This window comes from Thamnophis elegans, unplaced genomic scaffold, assembly GCF_009769535.1.
Source record: "Thamnophis elegans isolate rThaEle1 unplaced genomic scaffold, rThaEle1.pri scaffold_76_arrow_ctg1, whole genome shotgun sequence".
Lineage (NCBI taxonomy): Eukaryota > Metazoa > Chordata > Lepidosauria > Squamata > Colubridae > Thamnophis > Thamnophis elegans.
In genome coordinates this window covers 370,885-387,778 of record NW_022473906.1, presented here as the reverse complement: position 1 = coordinate 387,778, position 16,894 = coordinate 370,885, and the positions used below count along the sequence as shown (strand labels likewise).

General features: G+C 38.0%; 1 protein-coding gene across 1 annotated transcript in view; it reads left to right on the top strand.

Annotated features, from left to right (window-relative positions):
- The first annotated feature begins 3,455 nt into the window (after positions 1-3,455).
- The window catches only part of LOC116523631 (phosphatase and actin regulator 1), a 64,635-nt gene continuing 51,196 nt past the window's right edge, over positions 3,456-16,894 (top strand). Inside the window, exons 1-3 of the mRNA XM_032238744.1 lie at positions 3,456-3,528; positions 6,918-7,085; positions 10,133-10,339. Of these exons, the coding sequence (XP_032094635.1) occupies positions 3,468-3,528; positions 6,918-7,085; positions 10,133-10,339 (436 nt within the window). The 5' untranslated portion in view covers positions 3,456-3,467. The remainder of the gene's footprint in view (positions 3,529-6,917; positions 7,086-10,132; positions 10,340-16,894) is intronic.

Below are 16,894 nucleotides of genomic sequence, written 5' to 3'. Positions count from 1 at the left end.
ATGGAAGTTTCAAACTATGATTGTCCTAAAATGTAAGTTTATGATGTGAATAATGATCAACCTTTGATTTCTGTCCAAGACTTTTTAAATATATCTTGTTGCTGTTAATACTAGAATCATAGTAGACTTTTTGTTGTAATGAAAAATAAACCAAGTCTCTGCCAACTTATCAGAGAGACTATAACTATAGTGCTTTTTGCATGATTGCTACTTATTTCAGATTTTTTTAAATCTTACCTTTACAATTAAAATGTTCTTTCATTCAGGATTAAAGATAGACACATTTAGCATTTCCAAAGTTGTCATTCTAAAGGTCTTTCATATCTTGGAAATAGTTAATTGTTCTGACCCCCCTCGTTCCACACCAAGGCACACTCTGAGCCAAAGATAGGTTACGGCATTTAAATAACAGACAGACAGGTCCTTGGCAGCAAACCGGCACAGACAAGCTTGGGCAGCAATAAACACAGATAAGGCTTGGCAGCAATCCTGCCAAGCTCATAACAATGTTCTCTGACATTCGATCCTGTGTTGACTTCTGCAAAGAGGGGCATGTGCACAAGTAGTCTTTTTATAGTCTGGAGAGGAGCCTAATGACCACCAGCTGAGTGCAATTACCTCCTGTAACTGCGCGACTGTTCCTGATGCCTATTAGCTCTTTGATTGCGTGCATCCAGGAACAACTCACTACTGGCATCCGGCTCACTCTCCCTTGCCTCCTCCCCACTGGTCCAAGGCTCAGGTGCCTTTTGGTGGCCAACCAGCCTCTCTGCGCCCTGCTCGGAGTCGGAACCCTGTCCAGGGTCCTCCACATCCTCCCGAGCCGACTCATAGGACCCTTCGCTGTTGGAGTCTGGTGGCAGCTCCAACGACTCCTGCTGGGCCACAACAGTTAATTAGTCAATGAGTTGATTACAAAGTGAAGTTTGCTAACATAGTGTGCTGTAAAAGGCTCCACTGTGGTTGCAAGCAAGATGGCTAATCATGTCATCTCTCGGTGCTCAAATTGGCAAAAGGCCACTGTCCTGAGGTCTGCTCATGTGAAGCAATGGTCCAGAACACAAGTGGGATTTTTTTCATCCTCTCTTTATCCTGAGATGTTCCATGGAACCAATTCGCTCATCAGTTCCTTGCTATTTGCCACAGTCACCGATTCCACTTTTTCAGAGTTTTCTTCAAAAGTTCACCATAACTCCTCTGGATATCCAGAGGTCATAGAACATATTTCAGACATTCTCTTTTTTTTCTTTTTTTATTAACAAACATGTAAAATACACACACACAAAATTTAGACGTACACCACATTTACACAATACAATACAAAGAGGAGCTTCCTGTTCTTTCTAATAGCAATTATCAATCGATACCACTCACCTTATATTATTTCCCCTTCTATTGTATTTCATTTGGATTTCACCATTCTTAACTTATTTTACTCATAACTATTATTTTTTGAGTTTTGTTATATTCCTTCATTGATTCTTGTTTCTTTCCTCCCTGGATTTCTTTTGTTAGTTTGTCCATTTCAGTGGACAATCCATAACCTTTCTTATTATTTCATCTTTGCTTGGAATTAATTTGTTTTTCCATTTCTGGGCAAAGGCAATCCTTGCCACCGTAATTATATGTTGTATTAAATACTGGATTTCTTTTTTGTATTTTGCAGACATTATTCCTAATTTAAAAAAATCTTCAGGTTTCCATTCAATTTTAACCCCCATTATTGCCTCCAGCCAATTTTTGATTCTTTTCCAAAAGATTTTAGCCTCCTCACAGGTCTACCATAAATGGTAATATGTTCCATGTATTGATTCGCATTTCCAACATTTCAGATATTCTATATTGAATTGAATAACCTGGGGTAATTGTATGTGAGCAAGACCTTGAGAGACAGACAAAGAAATACTGCTTATGGAATGGTCAAATAAGAGAAGGCATAGCCTTCAGCTGAATAATAGGCATAGAAAGACGCTGAGAAAGAAAACACACACACACACACACACACACACACACACACACACAGACACCAGTTTTTCAGACAGTGAGACATTTGTTCTTTCAGGCTTGAAAGATTCCATTAATGTAGTTTTACAATAAAATAGATCAGAAGGTGGAAATTGGTCATTTTTTCCCTTCTGATCTATTTGGGAAGAATAGGTGTTATTACATAATATTAATAAATTTTGACATAAAATATTCATAATGATCAATAATATATAAAATATCATTAGCATATAATAACTCCAGCTGAAATTTTATTCTTACAGTGCCCTTATTAAAACAGAGCAGAAATTCCAAGGTCAGGTGCACTATATGAGTTAATCAAGATCTTCCTTGAGAAATAGAAGGGGTGAAGTGATGATTGGAAGAGAAATCAAGATATTATGGGAAAAATGCTGGTCAAAGCCAGTTAATTTTAAAAAATACCCACCAAAGCCTATTTGTTCCTGAACAGATAGACATAAGCAGCTTCTTATTTGTGTTCAGAAGAACCATATTATTATTATTTTTAATGAATAATTCTTCTTAATGATTTCCTTTCTGCTAATTTTCTCACTATTGGAAATTTAAACCTTAAAAATTAGAAGTGATTTATTTTTAATTTGTTTATTAAAATAGAATCATTCATGCTGAATTATTTGTCTTTTCTTGGTAATCAAAATAATATTACTGTGTTATTGTTAATGCAGTTTCAGTTGAGAATCTAATAATTTATCAGGTCTTTTTCCTCACTAAGCTGAGCAACTTTTGTCTCAATTGAATTGATTAATAAAAAATTCAACTGCAATGTTTTTTGACTGTTTTGTTTTAGGTCCAAAAAGTTTTAATTCACAGATAAATATGTGTAAATTCAGTTATTCTATAAAAAAATTCCATAATCTATGGGAGAGAGACTTTAAAGTGGTTAGATTTTTCTCTGTGTTCTTTTCATTTTGAATCAGGAATAAATTCATCACCAGCTCAATCTTTCAGCTGTTCTTCAACAGTCTGAAGGAGCTGCTGTCCCTCTGAAGAGGAGGAAGTGATTCCTGTTTTCAAACCCTGTCTTCCTGATTTCAAACCCATAATTAATCTAATGAAACCACAAAGCTGTAATTTAGGCAAAGAAAAACAAAAAGAAGTTTTCTGCTTACTAATTAAGCAATCAAGCAATCAAAAGATCAGATGATCTCCTTGGAAATTCATAAATACAGTTTATCACCACACCAATCAGAAATCTTCACATTAAAGTCAGATGTAAAATCAATAAATGGGAGGACAATAAGGGCAGATACCTTTTTGTAAAGTTGAAAAGATTGGCCAAAATAGAAGATGTTAAAACATTTCAATGATGTGGGTTTATTTAAGTCTTCAGGATTATACCAGTATTTCAAAAGATGAAAACAATTGTTTCCTAATATTTTTTGAGATCATTATTTTGACTTGTATTTTCTTTCTTTTTGTTAGCGCTTGAAAGAAAAATATCAATGAGGCAAAGCAGAGAGGAACTTATCAAGAGAGGAGTTCTGAAGGAAATATTTGATAAAGGTAAGAAACACTGTTCAACTCACGGTGGGAATTGATTGGGAGGGCGTGGATAATGTTATCTGTTTGGGCAATAATTTCTTGTAGCAAGTCCAGGACTTAGATCTGGATTTTTATAATAGCTGGACTCCAAACTACTGATAAATAAGTTCAAATGCGCTCAGGAGCAGCTTTTATATTAAAATATTCTTTGATTGGTTTTGGAATATTTTCTAGCTCAATTATCCATATTTTTATAGCATTAAAAGAGAGAGGCTATGTTCACATTTTTACAAGAAAGGGCGGTCATAAAGACAATAAAATCATATTCAAGTTTCATATTCAGTGTTACAAAATATTCAGATTAAACATTCCATTGTGAAAAGATGGGTGTTAGATGCTTATAAATTGGATTCCTTTTTGAGGTACCCAATTCCTGAGGCTATTAAGAAGTCACCTGAAAAATCCCTATAACACCTAATGAAAATGAAATCTTAGTACATTCTTCATAAAATGAATTACCAGTTTTTAGCACAAGCGATCTCCAGTCTTTTGAAAACAGATCAAGCCACACAACAACAACAACAAAAATCAGTTGTGACACCAAGGGAAATATAGGTGGACATAACGATCTAGCATTCCCCTCCAGTTTTGCTTAGAACTGAGACTCAAATCTTCCTTCTCATCAGCTGTGTCCCAGTTCAACCTTTTCGTTGGTGGAATTTAAGTATTTACTAAAAGAAGAAGAAGAAGATAGTAACAACCTAAAATGATTACTAATTGGAAGCCTACTTTATTGTCTGAAAATAACATTTGTGATGTAAGCAAAAAAAAACATCTGGGTTGTATCTACCATGGCTTTTTGTGGTGCTAAATTATAAAGACTCTTTTAACTGTATGATTCTTTGAGCCCAATTTTGAAGCCCAGAAATACATCAGTAAATAAAAGCAATTAACAGATCATTTCATGAAAAATGAATAATAAATTTAGAACTAGAATACTGCACTAAAAAAGGGAAACTTTTTTTCTAAGCCCGTTAAAGAAAAACACAACACTTTAAAGTAATTTGTTCTGTATAGTTGCGAGATTGCTGTTTGGTTAAAAATAGATCAAAGTTATTTAGTTGTTTTTTTTCCCCATCTCTTGTATCCTTTCCAACCATCTAACTCAACAGATGACAGCAAGCAGCTTGATCTTAAGTCCTTCTGTTCAGTGAAATATTAATGAAGAGACTACGCAGTATTCAAATTTAACATTTATATATGCAGTTCAAATGTCTTTCATTTGACTTACCAATATTCAGTTCATTTGACTTAGCAGTTCTCAGCTGATGCATTTTGTATTGTTATTTTATATATCTTTTACAAATGGAAGGCAGTAATGCAATTATGATTGGTTTTACCATTTTTCTTTTACCAGACAGCACAATCAGGTGCATGTTTGGTTGAATACAAGTCTCATTGATTCCATTCAGGCCTGGGAGAGAAGTGAATTGAATTGAATTGAATTTTATTATTTGTATGCCGCCCTTCTCCGGGAGGGACTCAGGGCGGCGAACAACTCAAAAGGGGAAAAGGGGAACATAGAACAGAATACAAGTAATTAAAATAACCAAGAATCACACAACCATACAAGTCGAGAGGGGAGGGGAACTCATCAACTTAAGATAAACTTAAGGAAGTTTATCTAAAACTTAAGTCCCTCTAAGTTCAACCTGCTTAGGAGAATTTCCATCCAACAACATTTCCAAACTCACTCTCTCTTTCAAAAAACAAACCTTTGAAGTTGGGTAGATTGTAGTCTCCTTTCCTTCTGAAAAAAAAAAGGCTGGGAAAAGGGAGCCCTCCCTTGAAGCAACATTCAATCATAGCCTGTAATGGCAAATCCTTGGATAGCAAACACACAAACACACACAAACAAACAAAAAGAAAGAAGTTTCCTAGCTAATTCAAAAGCAAAGATATTCATATCGATCATAAAAATCAAAAATTCCCAAAACTCTAAGGAAGTATTATAACTTTGGGGAAACCAAATTGCTGCTGTTTATATAGCTGGATTTATAATTAATGAAGACTGGGCAATTTCTAGCTTGTATTTTCATTGGTCCAAACAAGGGCAGATTAGTTTTAGATAATTCTCTGATTAGTTGCACATTGTTTCTTGTAATTGATTAATTATAATTGATTAATTAATTATAATGTCATTTAAATCCATTATAATTAATTGTCATTAATTGAGCAGTGTTTTCTGTTTGTGTTTACATAATATTGATATCAGTTCCAAGATTTTCCCCAAGACTTCATAAATGTGAATTTATGAGCTAATAGAGACTTTCAATGGAAATGAAATGAAACAAGGGTATCTCGAGCATTCTGTTCTGATGCACCAGTCAAGAACCTGTGCAGGAGATGTGCCAAAACTTGCAAATCAGAACATACTATGTTCCAGTCTGTAGATTATTGTATCGAAGAGTTGAAGTGGGACCAATATTGCACTCAAAACCTGAAACAAGATGGAGGGTGGGTGTTGAGCATACAGGGAAATTAGCCTTAGGGGCCCTGCTCTAAGAAGCTCAATGCCAAGTACACACCAGAGGTGGGTTCCTACCAGTTCGCACCTATTCGGTAGAACGGGTTCGTCAAATCTACCGAACCGGTTAGAAGAGGTTCCACCAGTGGACCCGGAAAACAGGCCACACCTACAGAAGAGGTTCCAAAATTTTTTGAAACCCACCACTGGTCCTTGGATATGATTATTCTACACTATCATGCTCATATTTATAAAACTCAGTGCCTCTGTGAAAGGCAAGGATGACTACTGCGTTTGTGGTGCAATCAGAACATTGCGTGTGTTGAAGTTGTTTTAACGCAAACCAAAGATGCCTTTTAAAAAACAAGTTGACATCATATTCTTATGCATGCCAGTGCTGTGTGTGAGGTAATTTAAGGTGGTTCTGACAAGTGTCGTCGGCCTCTTCATATCCGGTCACATGGGCGGCAAGCCACTCCCATCCGGTCACCTGGGCAGCAAGCCACTCCCCCCAAAGGAGGCCACACCCACAGAGTAGGTTCGAACAATTTTTGAAACCCACCACAGGCACACACTAAACAATTCTGTTCCAGTGTCTTTCCTTCGTTACATTATAATGTTCCAACAGCCAATTATCATTTTTACAAATACATCCGAAGCAACAATATATTTATATTAGACATGGTATACTTGGATAACTAGGTTTATTCTATTCCGTACTAAGGTTTTTTTTCCCCCTATGGAATCTGTTGTTTGCAGTTAAAATACATGAGGCAAAGGAGGGGGGGGGGACCCATTTTTCCAATCAACCTCTTTATTAAAGAGCATTGATTTTTCAACTGCAGTTATTATCTTTCTCCCATGCTATTGTGCTTTCTTTTAGATGGAGAGCTTTCTATACAGAACGAAGAGGGGTCATTGGAGAATGGACAGGCGTTGAGTTCCAGCCAACTATCACTGCAAGCCCTATCTGAATTGGAGCCATGTTCAATATCTGGAGATTCCTGTAGTTATGAAGTACTCCCGAATCCAGACGTCATGGATGGAACAGGTAGCTTTTCAATTCCATCATGAGCCACATGATTTAGAAAGAATCGTTTGAGGCAGCCTTGACTCCTGGGGATTACATGGACAAGCAGTTTTATCAGCAACTTTTTTTCTCAAAATTGGCTTGCCATTGTCTTTTTTTCTAGGGTTGAAAGAATGTGACCTGCCCAAAATCACCTCTCTGGCTTTGTGCCTAAGGCAAGACCAGAACATCCTGGTTTCTAGCCCAGTAACATTAACCATTACACCAAACTCGCTCTCCAGAATAAAAAATGCAGTGATTTCCTTAATACTTTAGTAGTAATATATCCAGACTGATATAATTCTAGATTATATCTTATCTGTATGAATAGTCTCTAATTCAGTTAATAAATATGAAGAATTAACATTTAAAGGTTTGTCAATATTAATGGGTAAGTTTGCACAGTACATTATTCTTTGGTGAACTAACTTGCCAAAACAAGTTACTATTTTGTTTTAATGGTGGCATATGTTTATATGAACTAAATTTGAAAAAAATTGTTTACAATCGGAAAGATAAGAAGAACAGAACCCTACTGAACCACACATAAAGAAAAGGTTTTAGATTAAGGGAAAAAAGAAGGCTAAACTTGATTTTTTGGAGTGGGGGACACAGTTCAGGGAGCTGAGCTCCAAATCCTTCTGAATTGAATCAGGTTGGGAAACTAAAAGAGTACAGTACACCAATTTATTTTTTCCAATGTCTAATTTGTAGAATCTACTGCAGTTAGTTGTAGTGTTGATCACTCCACTAGAGAGCTCTAAATAGAATTAAGTATCTGCAAAGAAATCAGTGACATCGCTGTTAGGGAGCCGAGGTGGCGCAGTGGTTAAATGCAGCACTGCAGGCTACTTCAGCTGACTGCAGTTCTGCAGTTCGGCTGTTCAAATCTCACCGGCTCAGGGTTGACTCAGCCTTCCATCCTTCCGAGGTGGGTAAAATGAGGACCCGGATTGTTGTTGGGGGCAATATGCTGACTCTGTAAACCGCTTAGAGAGGGCTGAAATCCCTATGAAGCGGTATATAAGTCTAACTGCTATTGCTATTGTATCTTAGTATGATGGCTGAACAGAATGGAGATATTTGCAAGAAGCAGGGCATAGAAGAGCAGGAAAGGGCTATTGTTTTTAAAAGTTGGCTGACAGACTTTCCATAGACAACAGAAATATATGGAATGTAAATCTGACACAATAGCCATGTTTGTATACTAGTACTTTAATGTTGTCTTTCCATTGATCTAGTTTCAATACAGAAAACTCATTTCATGATGGAAGAATTCCAGCAAAAAAAAATATTGGAATATTCATGAACGAACTCAAAGTTTAGCTTATGTCATCAGTGAAATATTATCATCATCTCTATCTCTTTCTTTCTCTCTCTGTCTCTCTCTTTCAGTATATGGAGGTGACAACGTACCATGTAGTGAAAAGGGATTTTGATGTGTTTATGAAACAAAGGGCAAATTCGGTTGTTTTCTAATTTAGTGGGGTTTATTCTTCTCAAAGCAATGCTTATAATAACTTGACAAGACATGCTGGTCTTTGGCAACAGCTGTACAGCTTAAGTTGTTCAGCTAAAGCCAAAAAGCAATGAGTTTTTCAATGTATTAATATTATCCTGAATTGGAAAAGAGAAATGAAGGCTTTCACTACCAATATCCAAGCAGAAATACTCTTGGTTTTTTAGGATAAAATTATGTATCTGAAGATTATTTAACAGGACAGAATAATGATGATAACTTTTAAAAGAATTGGAAAGCTGGGAATGGATGGATGGATGGATGGATGGATGGATGGATGATAGGTAGGTAGGTAGGTAGGTAGGTAGGTAGGTAGGTAGGTAGGTAGGTAGGTAGATAGATAGATAGATAGATAGATAGATAGATAGATAGATAGATAGATAAATATAGAAAGGTAGGTAGACAGACAGACAGACAGATGTAGAGATGGTAGAGAGAGAAGGTAAATAAATAGAACATAGATAGATAGATAGATAGATAGATAGATAGATAGATAGATAGATAGATAGATAGATAGATAGATATAGAAAGGTAGGTAGACAGACAGAGAGACAGACAGACGTAGAGATGGTAGATAGAGAAGGTAGATAAATAGAACATAGATAGATAGATAGATAGATAGATAGATAGATAGATAGATAGATAGATAGTAGGTAGGTAGGTAGGTAGGTAGGTAGGTAGGTAGGTAGGTAGGTAGATATAGAAAAGTAGACAGACAGACAGACAGACGTAGAGATGGTAGAGAGAGATAGGGTAGATAGATAGATAGATAGATAGATAGATAGATAGATAGATAGATAGATAGATAGATAGATAGATAGATAGATAGATAGATAGACAGACAGACAGACAGACAGACAGAGACAGACTCACTGAAGAACAATTATAACAGGAATCCCCTTTTGAAACATCTGTGCTTCTTGTCTTTCTGTGAGATATGCAGTCATGAGGGAAATATTCTACAACAGTCTGCAGCCTTTGAGGACAAGTGATATATACCTAACAAAATATCTCAAAATCCTTTGCAACATACAGGATATTTTGCAAGTCTGGTCAGTGGGAAAGACCTCAGTGTAAAAAAAAAAAAAAAAACCTTGTTAAATACTTCTGTGAAGAGGTTTTGTTTTTTTTACATTCTGAATAATCCGTGGACTTTAGAAAAAGGAACACTGAAGGCACTGTAAGGATTCTAAAAATAATACCAATGTGGTACTTACCAGTTGTGGTATGTAGTCAGTTGACTTCAGGAGAAGCAAGCTGAGAAGAAGAAAAAGAGCCAGAGAAATTGTCCCTAGATTGTTGCTAGTGAGGGATGCACGAGTGTAAGTCTGTAGTGAAAGCACCAGAATTTCTCTCTCTCTCGTTTTTTTCCCTTCCTCCTTTCTTTGTGCGTCTGAGTAAAATATGCCTACTTACATCTTTAAATCTGCATTGCTCTGCTGCCTTTGCTCTTTCTGCTGCTGCTTCGCTTGTAACCTTGTTGCGTCTGTGCTGTGGTTGTGTCCTCCAGTGTCTGAAGAGAGTCCCACGTCCAGTGAATCTGGAATCCACCTCCCTCAAGAACCTACATCTAAACCCGTCTTGCTACTCCCCCCTAAAAAATCTGCTGCTTTCTCTGGAGATCACGAAGACACCCCAGTGAAGCAGCTTTCCCTGCTCAAACAACCCCCTGCCCTGCCTCCTAAGCCCATTACCAAGATTGCCAACCATTTAGCTGGTAAGTAAATGTTCCTGTTTGGTTTCTGCTGCCTTCCCCTGAAAAAAAAATGCACTTTTCCTCACGTCTCTAGACAAAACCTTATTTTCTTCATGACACGGTCATGTAGGCCTCTCGGCTGTTTTTGCATCTTTCTTTAGAATACCTGGGTTACCAATTTGCAAATGCATGAGAACACCTGGCTATTAAGAACAGAACATTTTCTAGTGTTAAATTGTTAGCTGGAGTCTGTTTCAATCAAATGTCGGATTAATGCAGTGGTGGGTTTCAAAATATTTTAGAACCTCTTCTGTAGGTGTGGCCTGCTTTGTGGGAGTGGCTTGCCAGCCATGTGACTGGGTGGGAGTGGCTTGCCGGCCACGTGACTGGGTAGGAGTGGCCAACTTGTAAAATGTGGTGAAACGCACTTAACAATGCTCTTGCTTAGCAACCAAAATGTTGGCTCAGAAACTCTGGCATTTGAAGCACGCAAGTCTTAAAGCTGTTAAGTTACAAGGCCCTTGCACCGCTAACCCTTTAGAAAAAAAAAACCCAGGGGTGTTCAAACTTGACAGCTTTAAGACTTGTGAACTTCAACTCCCAGAATTCCTCCTCCAGTCATATTGGCTCAGGAACTCTGCCATCGAAGTGTGCAAGTCTTAAAGCTGTCAAGTTACAAGACCCTTGCACCCCTAACCCTTTAGAAAAAAACCCCAGGGGTGTTCAAAGTTGACAGCTTTAAGACTTGTGGACTTCAACTCCCAGAATTCCTCCTCTCGCTCTTCATCTTGATGATGTGCGGACGGGTGGGGAGGGAGCTGGAACCGGTTCTAAATGGCACTGTAGATTTGTGGAACCTTTTCTATAGAAGAGGATAGAACTGGCAGGAACCCACCCCTGGTTTAATGGCTCTATGTTTACTCCAGCTTCTTCCAAAAACGTACAGGTTTGTCTTAAGGAACTGGAGTTCCCCTTATAGCTCATGGGAAATAAATAATGGGACCTTAAATCTCACTCATGCATGCTTTTTTTCTTACTGTGTAGTTGTTGCAAGAGCTGATTGCTCTTTTTTTTAAAAAAACCTATTATTAATTATAATATCTTTTAGATTTCATTCACTTCTATTTATGTGTCAATGGGAATGTCACTGTTGCTTGCCTTTATTTGTTATCTCTTTTACGTATGTCTTCCACCATTTCTCTACTCTGTTTCCAGCCTATTGTAGAGGTTTATTTGAACTGTTGTCCTTCTTCACATATTTCTGTGTTTTCCTTGCTTTCTAATTACTTGGTTGGTTGGTCTTCTGCCCCAAATGTACTAGAAGAATGATCAGACTCCAGAGCTTTTGAACGGGAAGGCAAAATAACGTGACCTGATTAAATGAGTTTTAGATCCTTCAACATCTCGTTTCAGTTGGGGGCCTTATAAACTTTTTAAACCTGGCTTCAAGTGAGGACTTCCATATATCTCCTTTCCATTTTGTCCCCTCAGGATCTCTATTAACACCAAACGTCTCTGCTTCACAATACTCTGGAAGAGCTGTGATTATTTTGTTCCAGCTACTATTTCAATGTGCTATATGTGAATGCTGCACAGTTCATTTTTGCATGGTTTTGTTCAGTGAGAAGGACTTTACGGCTTATTTCCTAAATTCTGAAATTTTAAGTCTTGTAAGCTTTGCTTACTTGGCATATTACCTTTATGGCTATATAAAACTTTTTGGTAATCTAGACAAAATAAGCTCGAGATAAAACTGACAAATGTTTTTCTCGTTTTTTCTTTTCAGCATAAAATTAGCAGGACCTGTGGAAACTTTGAGTTAGGGGTTTGTTTTTTTGTTGTTGTTGCTGCTGCAAAACTCTCAGTAGCTCAGTACGGCAGTGATTTTCACTTGTTCTTAGTTTTTCAAATCAGCAGAAGTGGAGTTCATCATAATTTGCCATCAAACCACAGGTTTGAGAGGTGAAATCATAGTTTATACGATTCATCCTGTGTTGAAAAGGAAAGGTCTTTTCTAACCAGCTCTTTTGTTTGTGAAATGCATGAGATACTAGAGGTTTTAAATTTTGGATTTTGGAAGGAAGATCAAGGACTTTTACTATTTAGCTGCAATGTGAAGACATGACTTCATAAGTATTGTTCACTGCTGCAAGAGCTAATGCAGTGGTGGGTTTCAAAAATTGTTCGAACCTACTCTGTGGGTGTGGCCTCCTTTGTGGGAGTGGCTTGCCACCCATGTGACCAGATGGGAGTGACTTGCCGCCCATGTGACCGGATATGAAGATGCCTACGACACTTGTCAGAACCACCTTAAATTACCTCACACACAGCACTGGCATGCATAAGAATATGATGTAAACTTGTTTTTTAAAAGGCATCTTTGGTTTGCGTTAAAACAACTTCAACACACGCAATGTTCTGATTGCACCACAAACGCAGTAGTCATCCTTACCTTTCACAGAGGCACTGAGTTTTATAAATAGGAGCATGATAGTGTAGAATAATCATATCCAAGGACCAGTGGTGGGTTTCAAAAAAGTTTGGAACCTCTTCTGTAGGTGTGGCCTGCTTTCCGGGTCCACTGGTGGAACCTCTTCTAACCGGTTCGGTAGATTTGACGAACCGGTTCTACCGAATAGGTGCGAACTGGTAGGAAGCCATCTCTGAGCTGATGGCAAGAACATGAAATTGTAAAATGGCATTATTAGGAGAAACGACTTTCATGTCCTTACTTTGCCTGTTCTGATCAATTAGAAATCATCTAAACATGATTCCAATTCCTTGTCTTCCTGCTCCTAGCCAACTTGTCATCAGACACATAGTTCATTTTCCTTTGCTGGGTTAGAGGGTGTTTTAGGTTGTAAATAATGAGATTAAAGGGAGAAAAATATGCTGGTAGGGATAATTTAATTAGAACTCGAATGTATTCAAAATAAGCACACCAATCTCTTGAAAAAAAAACTTAATAGGTGGTAACACAAAAACTTCACATTAGTGCTGAATTAATTACTATCTATAGGGCAACATGCAATTATTGTCTCCTCTGAAACCCAAATGAACAGAACTGAATTTCTGGATGGGTTATATAATTCATGAGATTCAGGATAGAGTGTCCCTTTGAAAGTCCTTTGTACAAGGATGGCCACTTCAAAATCAGTGGCAGAGATTTATACGTTACTAATTAAGTCTACCATTTATGGGCTGCAGAAATCCAGACAATAATTAGATAGTAGCAAGGAATTTTTTTTTTCTGGATTTTTTCCTGTCCAGATAATCACCCCTCTAATATAACTTTCTTCAGGTTTAGTTTTATGAATGAATGTCCTTAATAACATGAAATGAATGAAGATTTATGTAAATCTATTGCAATTTGGAAATCAGAGAGCATGTTGTTGAATGCAGTTTTATGTAATATTATGCCCAGAGTTGTGGGGTCCTTGGTGCTTTCTGATTGTTTTCTTGCAGATGTTTCATTACCAAACTAGGTAACATCATCAGTGCTGGTAGGGTGTGGAGTTTGCTCTCATTTTATACTCAAGTGGCTTGCCCTGTCAATGCCCTGTCACTGTTGTTTACTGTTAGCTTGTTTGGCAATTGCTTAACTGGAGTATTGTTTGCTTCTTGATTACTGGTCTACTGTTAAATTTGGTGTTAATTTCTGCTTCTCTGGGTGTTGATTACTGGTGAGTAGGTGTTTTACTCTTTTAGTTTCCTTTTTGGCTTTTTGACTGTCTCTTTTGAATAGCACATAGATGTTGTTTGTGTCTATGTGCTGTCGATGGCCAATTTGTCTGAGTGCCAGGCTTCCAGGAATTTTCTAGTGTTTTTGGCTTGGTCTAGGGTGCTCAAGTTTCCCAGTTAAACTATGATTACGTGTCTCCACTGTGAAATTAAGAAATATCTCCAGTATTTGGAGTATGATTAAGGGACTGGAGACTAAAACATATGAAGAACGGTTGCAGGAACTGGGTATGTCTAGTTTAATGAAAAGAAGGACCAGGGGAGACATGATAGCAGTGTTCCAATATCTCAGGGGTTGCCACAAAGAAGAAGGAGTCAAACTATTCTCCAAAGCACCTGAGGGCAGAACAAGAAGCAATGGGTGGAAACTAATCAAGGAGAGAAGCAACTTAGAACTGAGGAGAAATTTCCTGACAGTTAGAACAATTAATCAGTTGAACAGAAGTTGCCTCCAGAAGTTGTGAATGCCCCAACACTGGAAGTTTTTAAGAAGATGTTGGCTATCCATTTGTCTCAAGTGGTGTAGGGTTTCCTGCCTAAGCAGGGGGTTGGACTAGAAGACCTCCAAGGTCCCTTCCAACTCTTCTATTGTAGTGTAGTGTAGTGTAGTGTAGTGTAGTGTAGTGTAGTGTAGTGTAGTGTAGTGTCGTGACCCGACAAATGCGCGAACGACAAAAGCGCGCCGACAAAACCGCGGTGCTAAAACCGCGATGTCAAAAGCACGCCGACAACAGCGCGCCGACAACAGCGCGCCGACAGAAGCGTGATTTAAGTTAAGGTAAGGTTTAGGGTTAGGTTTAGGGTTAGGTTTAGGGTTAGGTTTAGGGTTAGGGTTAGGGTTAGGGTTAGGTTTAGGGTTATTTTTAGGGTTAGGTTACAGCGCGCTTCTGTTGGCGCGCTGTTGTCGGCGCGCTTCAGCGCTCATTCGTCGGCGCGGTTTTGTCGGCGCGGTTTTGTCACCGCGGTTTAGTCAGGCGCGCTTTTGTCGTTCGCAAATTAGTGGTGGAACCGTGTAGTGTAGTGTAGTGTAGTGTAGTGTAGTGTAGTGTAGTGTATTTCTTTCTCTAAGAGGTAGTGCTTTCCAATAGATAGAGTTTCCCCTCTCATTCCTTGCCTATTTACATTCAAGCAGCTTCATACCTACAGATAGTCCTTGACTTACAGAGGTTCATTTAGTGATTGTACAAAGTTACAACAGCACTGGAAAAAAAATTCTTCACACTTCCGACCACTGCAGCACCCCATGGTCACATAATCAAAATGTGGACATTTGGCAACTGACTCATATTTATGACGGTTGCAGTTTCCCAGGATCATGTAAACCCCTTTTGTGACCTTCTGACACGCAAAGCCAATGGAGAAGCCAGATTCACTTAAAAACTGTATTACTAACTTAACAGCTAACAGTGATTCAATTAACAACCATGGCCAGACAAGTCGCAAAATGGGGCAACTGACTTAAAAAATGTCTCACTTAGCAACAGAAATTTGGGGCTCAGTTCTGTTTGTAAGTTGGGGACTACCTGTATTTATGTTCTTAGATACATATTAGATACATATTTTCCTGCAAGTATATTTCTTGCAGGAAAAATAATGGTTGAGAAATTGCTTAAGGGTTAAATATTGCCTTTCCGCCTGTTCTTGGCTCCTTCCTACCTGAAGATGATCTATAGCAGGGGTCTCCAACCTTGACAACTTTAAGCCTGGCGGACCTCAACTCCCAGAATTCCCCAGGCACTGCTGGGGAATTCTGGGAGTTGAAGTCCACCAGGCTTAAAGTTGCCAAGGTTGGAAACTCCTGATCTATAAGGGAAATGGGACAATGAATTTAATTTTATATATAACTGAATTTGAATATATGGGTTAATTTAGGCCTTGATGAAATCAAAACTCTTATTTGCCAATAAATATGCTTATAATTCAGGTTGTATGGATCATCAATCCAAAGGTATTGTTCATGCTGGAATTATGGATTGTTATGTTGCCCTGCAGAAAGTCTTGAAATGAGCAGTCAATTGCAGCCTTCTTTCCAGAACGAAAATGTCACATTTGGATTGCATTTTAAGAGAAACTCACAATGAAAATAAAAAACAATCTCAATTCTCAATAAATTTAGGTTTTGTTTAGACATAACATAACCAGTAGCAAGTTGTGATGGACAGTTTGTTCTTGATTTGTAGAAGCCACCATATATCTTGATGAAGGAGGGGCTTGCGGAAACTGGCGGGTTTCATCCGTTTGAGAGTGAACATTTAATATAGAAAAATAATTTCCCTTTAATCTAATATCTGGTTTCTCTTCTCATTGTTGCCATCACATTATGATTTCTGAAAAATTCATATACTTTGCTTTTGCTTTTAAATTTAATCGAAAATTAGCTGTGGTTAATCACATATTTGTCTTTCCCTTTCTGCTGCCGCATTAATGCATTTCGGTTAAAAATAACGTGGAAGCTTTTTGGAAAACGGCACACTACCCTGAAGCTGTGATTGTGTACTTTTGTTCTGAAAGATGCGGAAATCTATGAGTTGGAGCATAGCTATATTTTCTTACGCAGAGGCAGCTCAAGGCATTTTCACGCTTGAGGCAAGGACAGAAGTAGTACTTTCCTTTGTGCATACAGAAACCAGTCAGTGTTTTACCTCCTTTAACACTTTTGGATTAGGATTAGGATTTATTTCATTTATATGCCGCCCTTTTCCCCGAAGGGGACTCAGGGCGGCTCACAACTCAGTCAAGGGAAAGGAGGTACAAACAGGGGATAAAAAAGACAAACAAACAATACACAATTTAAAACACACAACAACCATACCATTCAAGAAGGGGGGGCAGAAA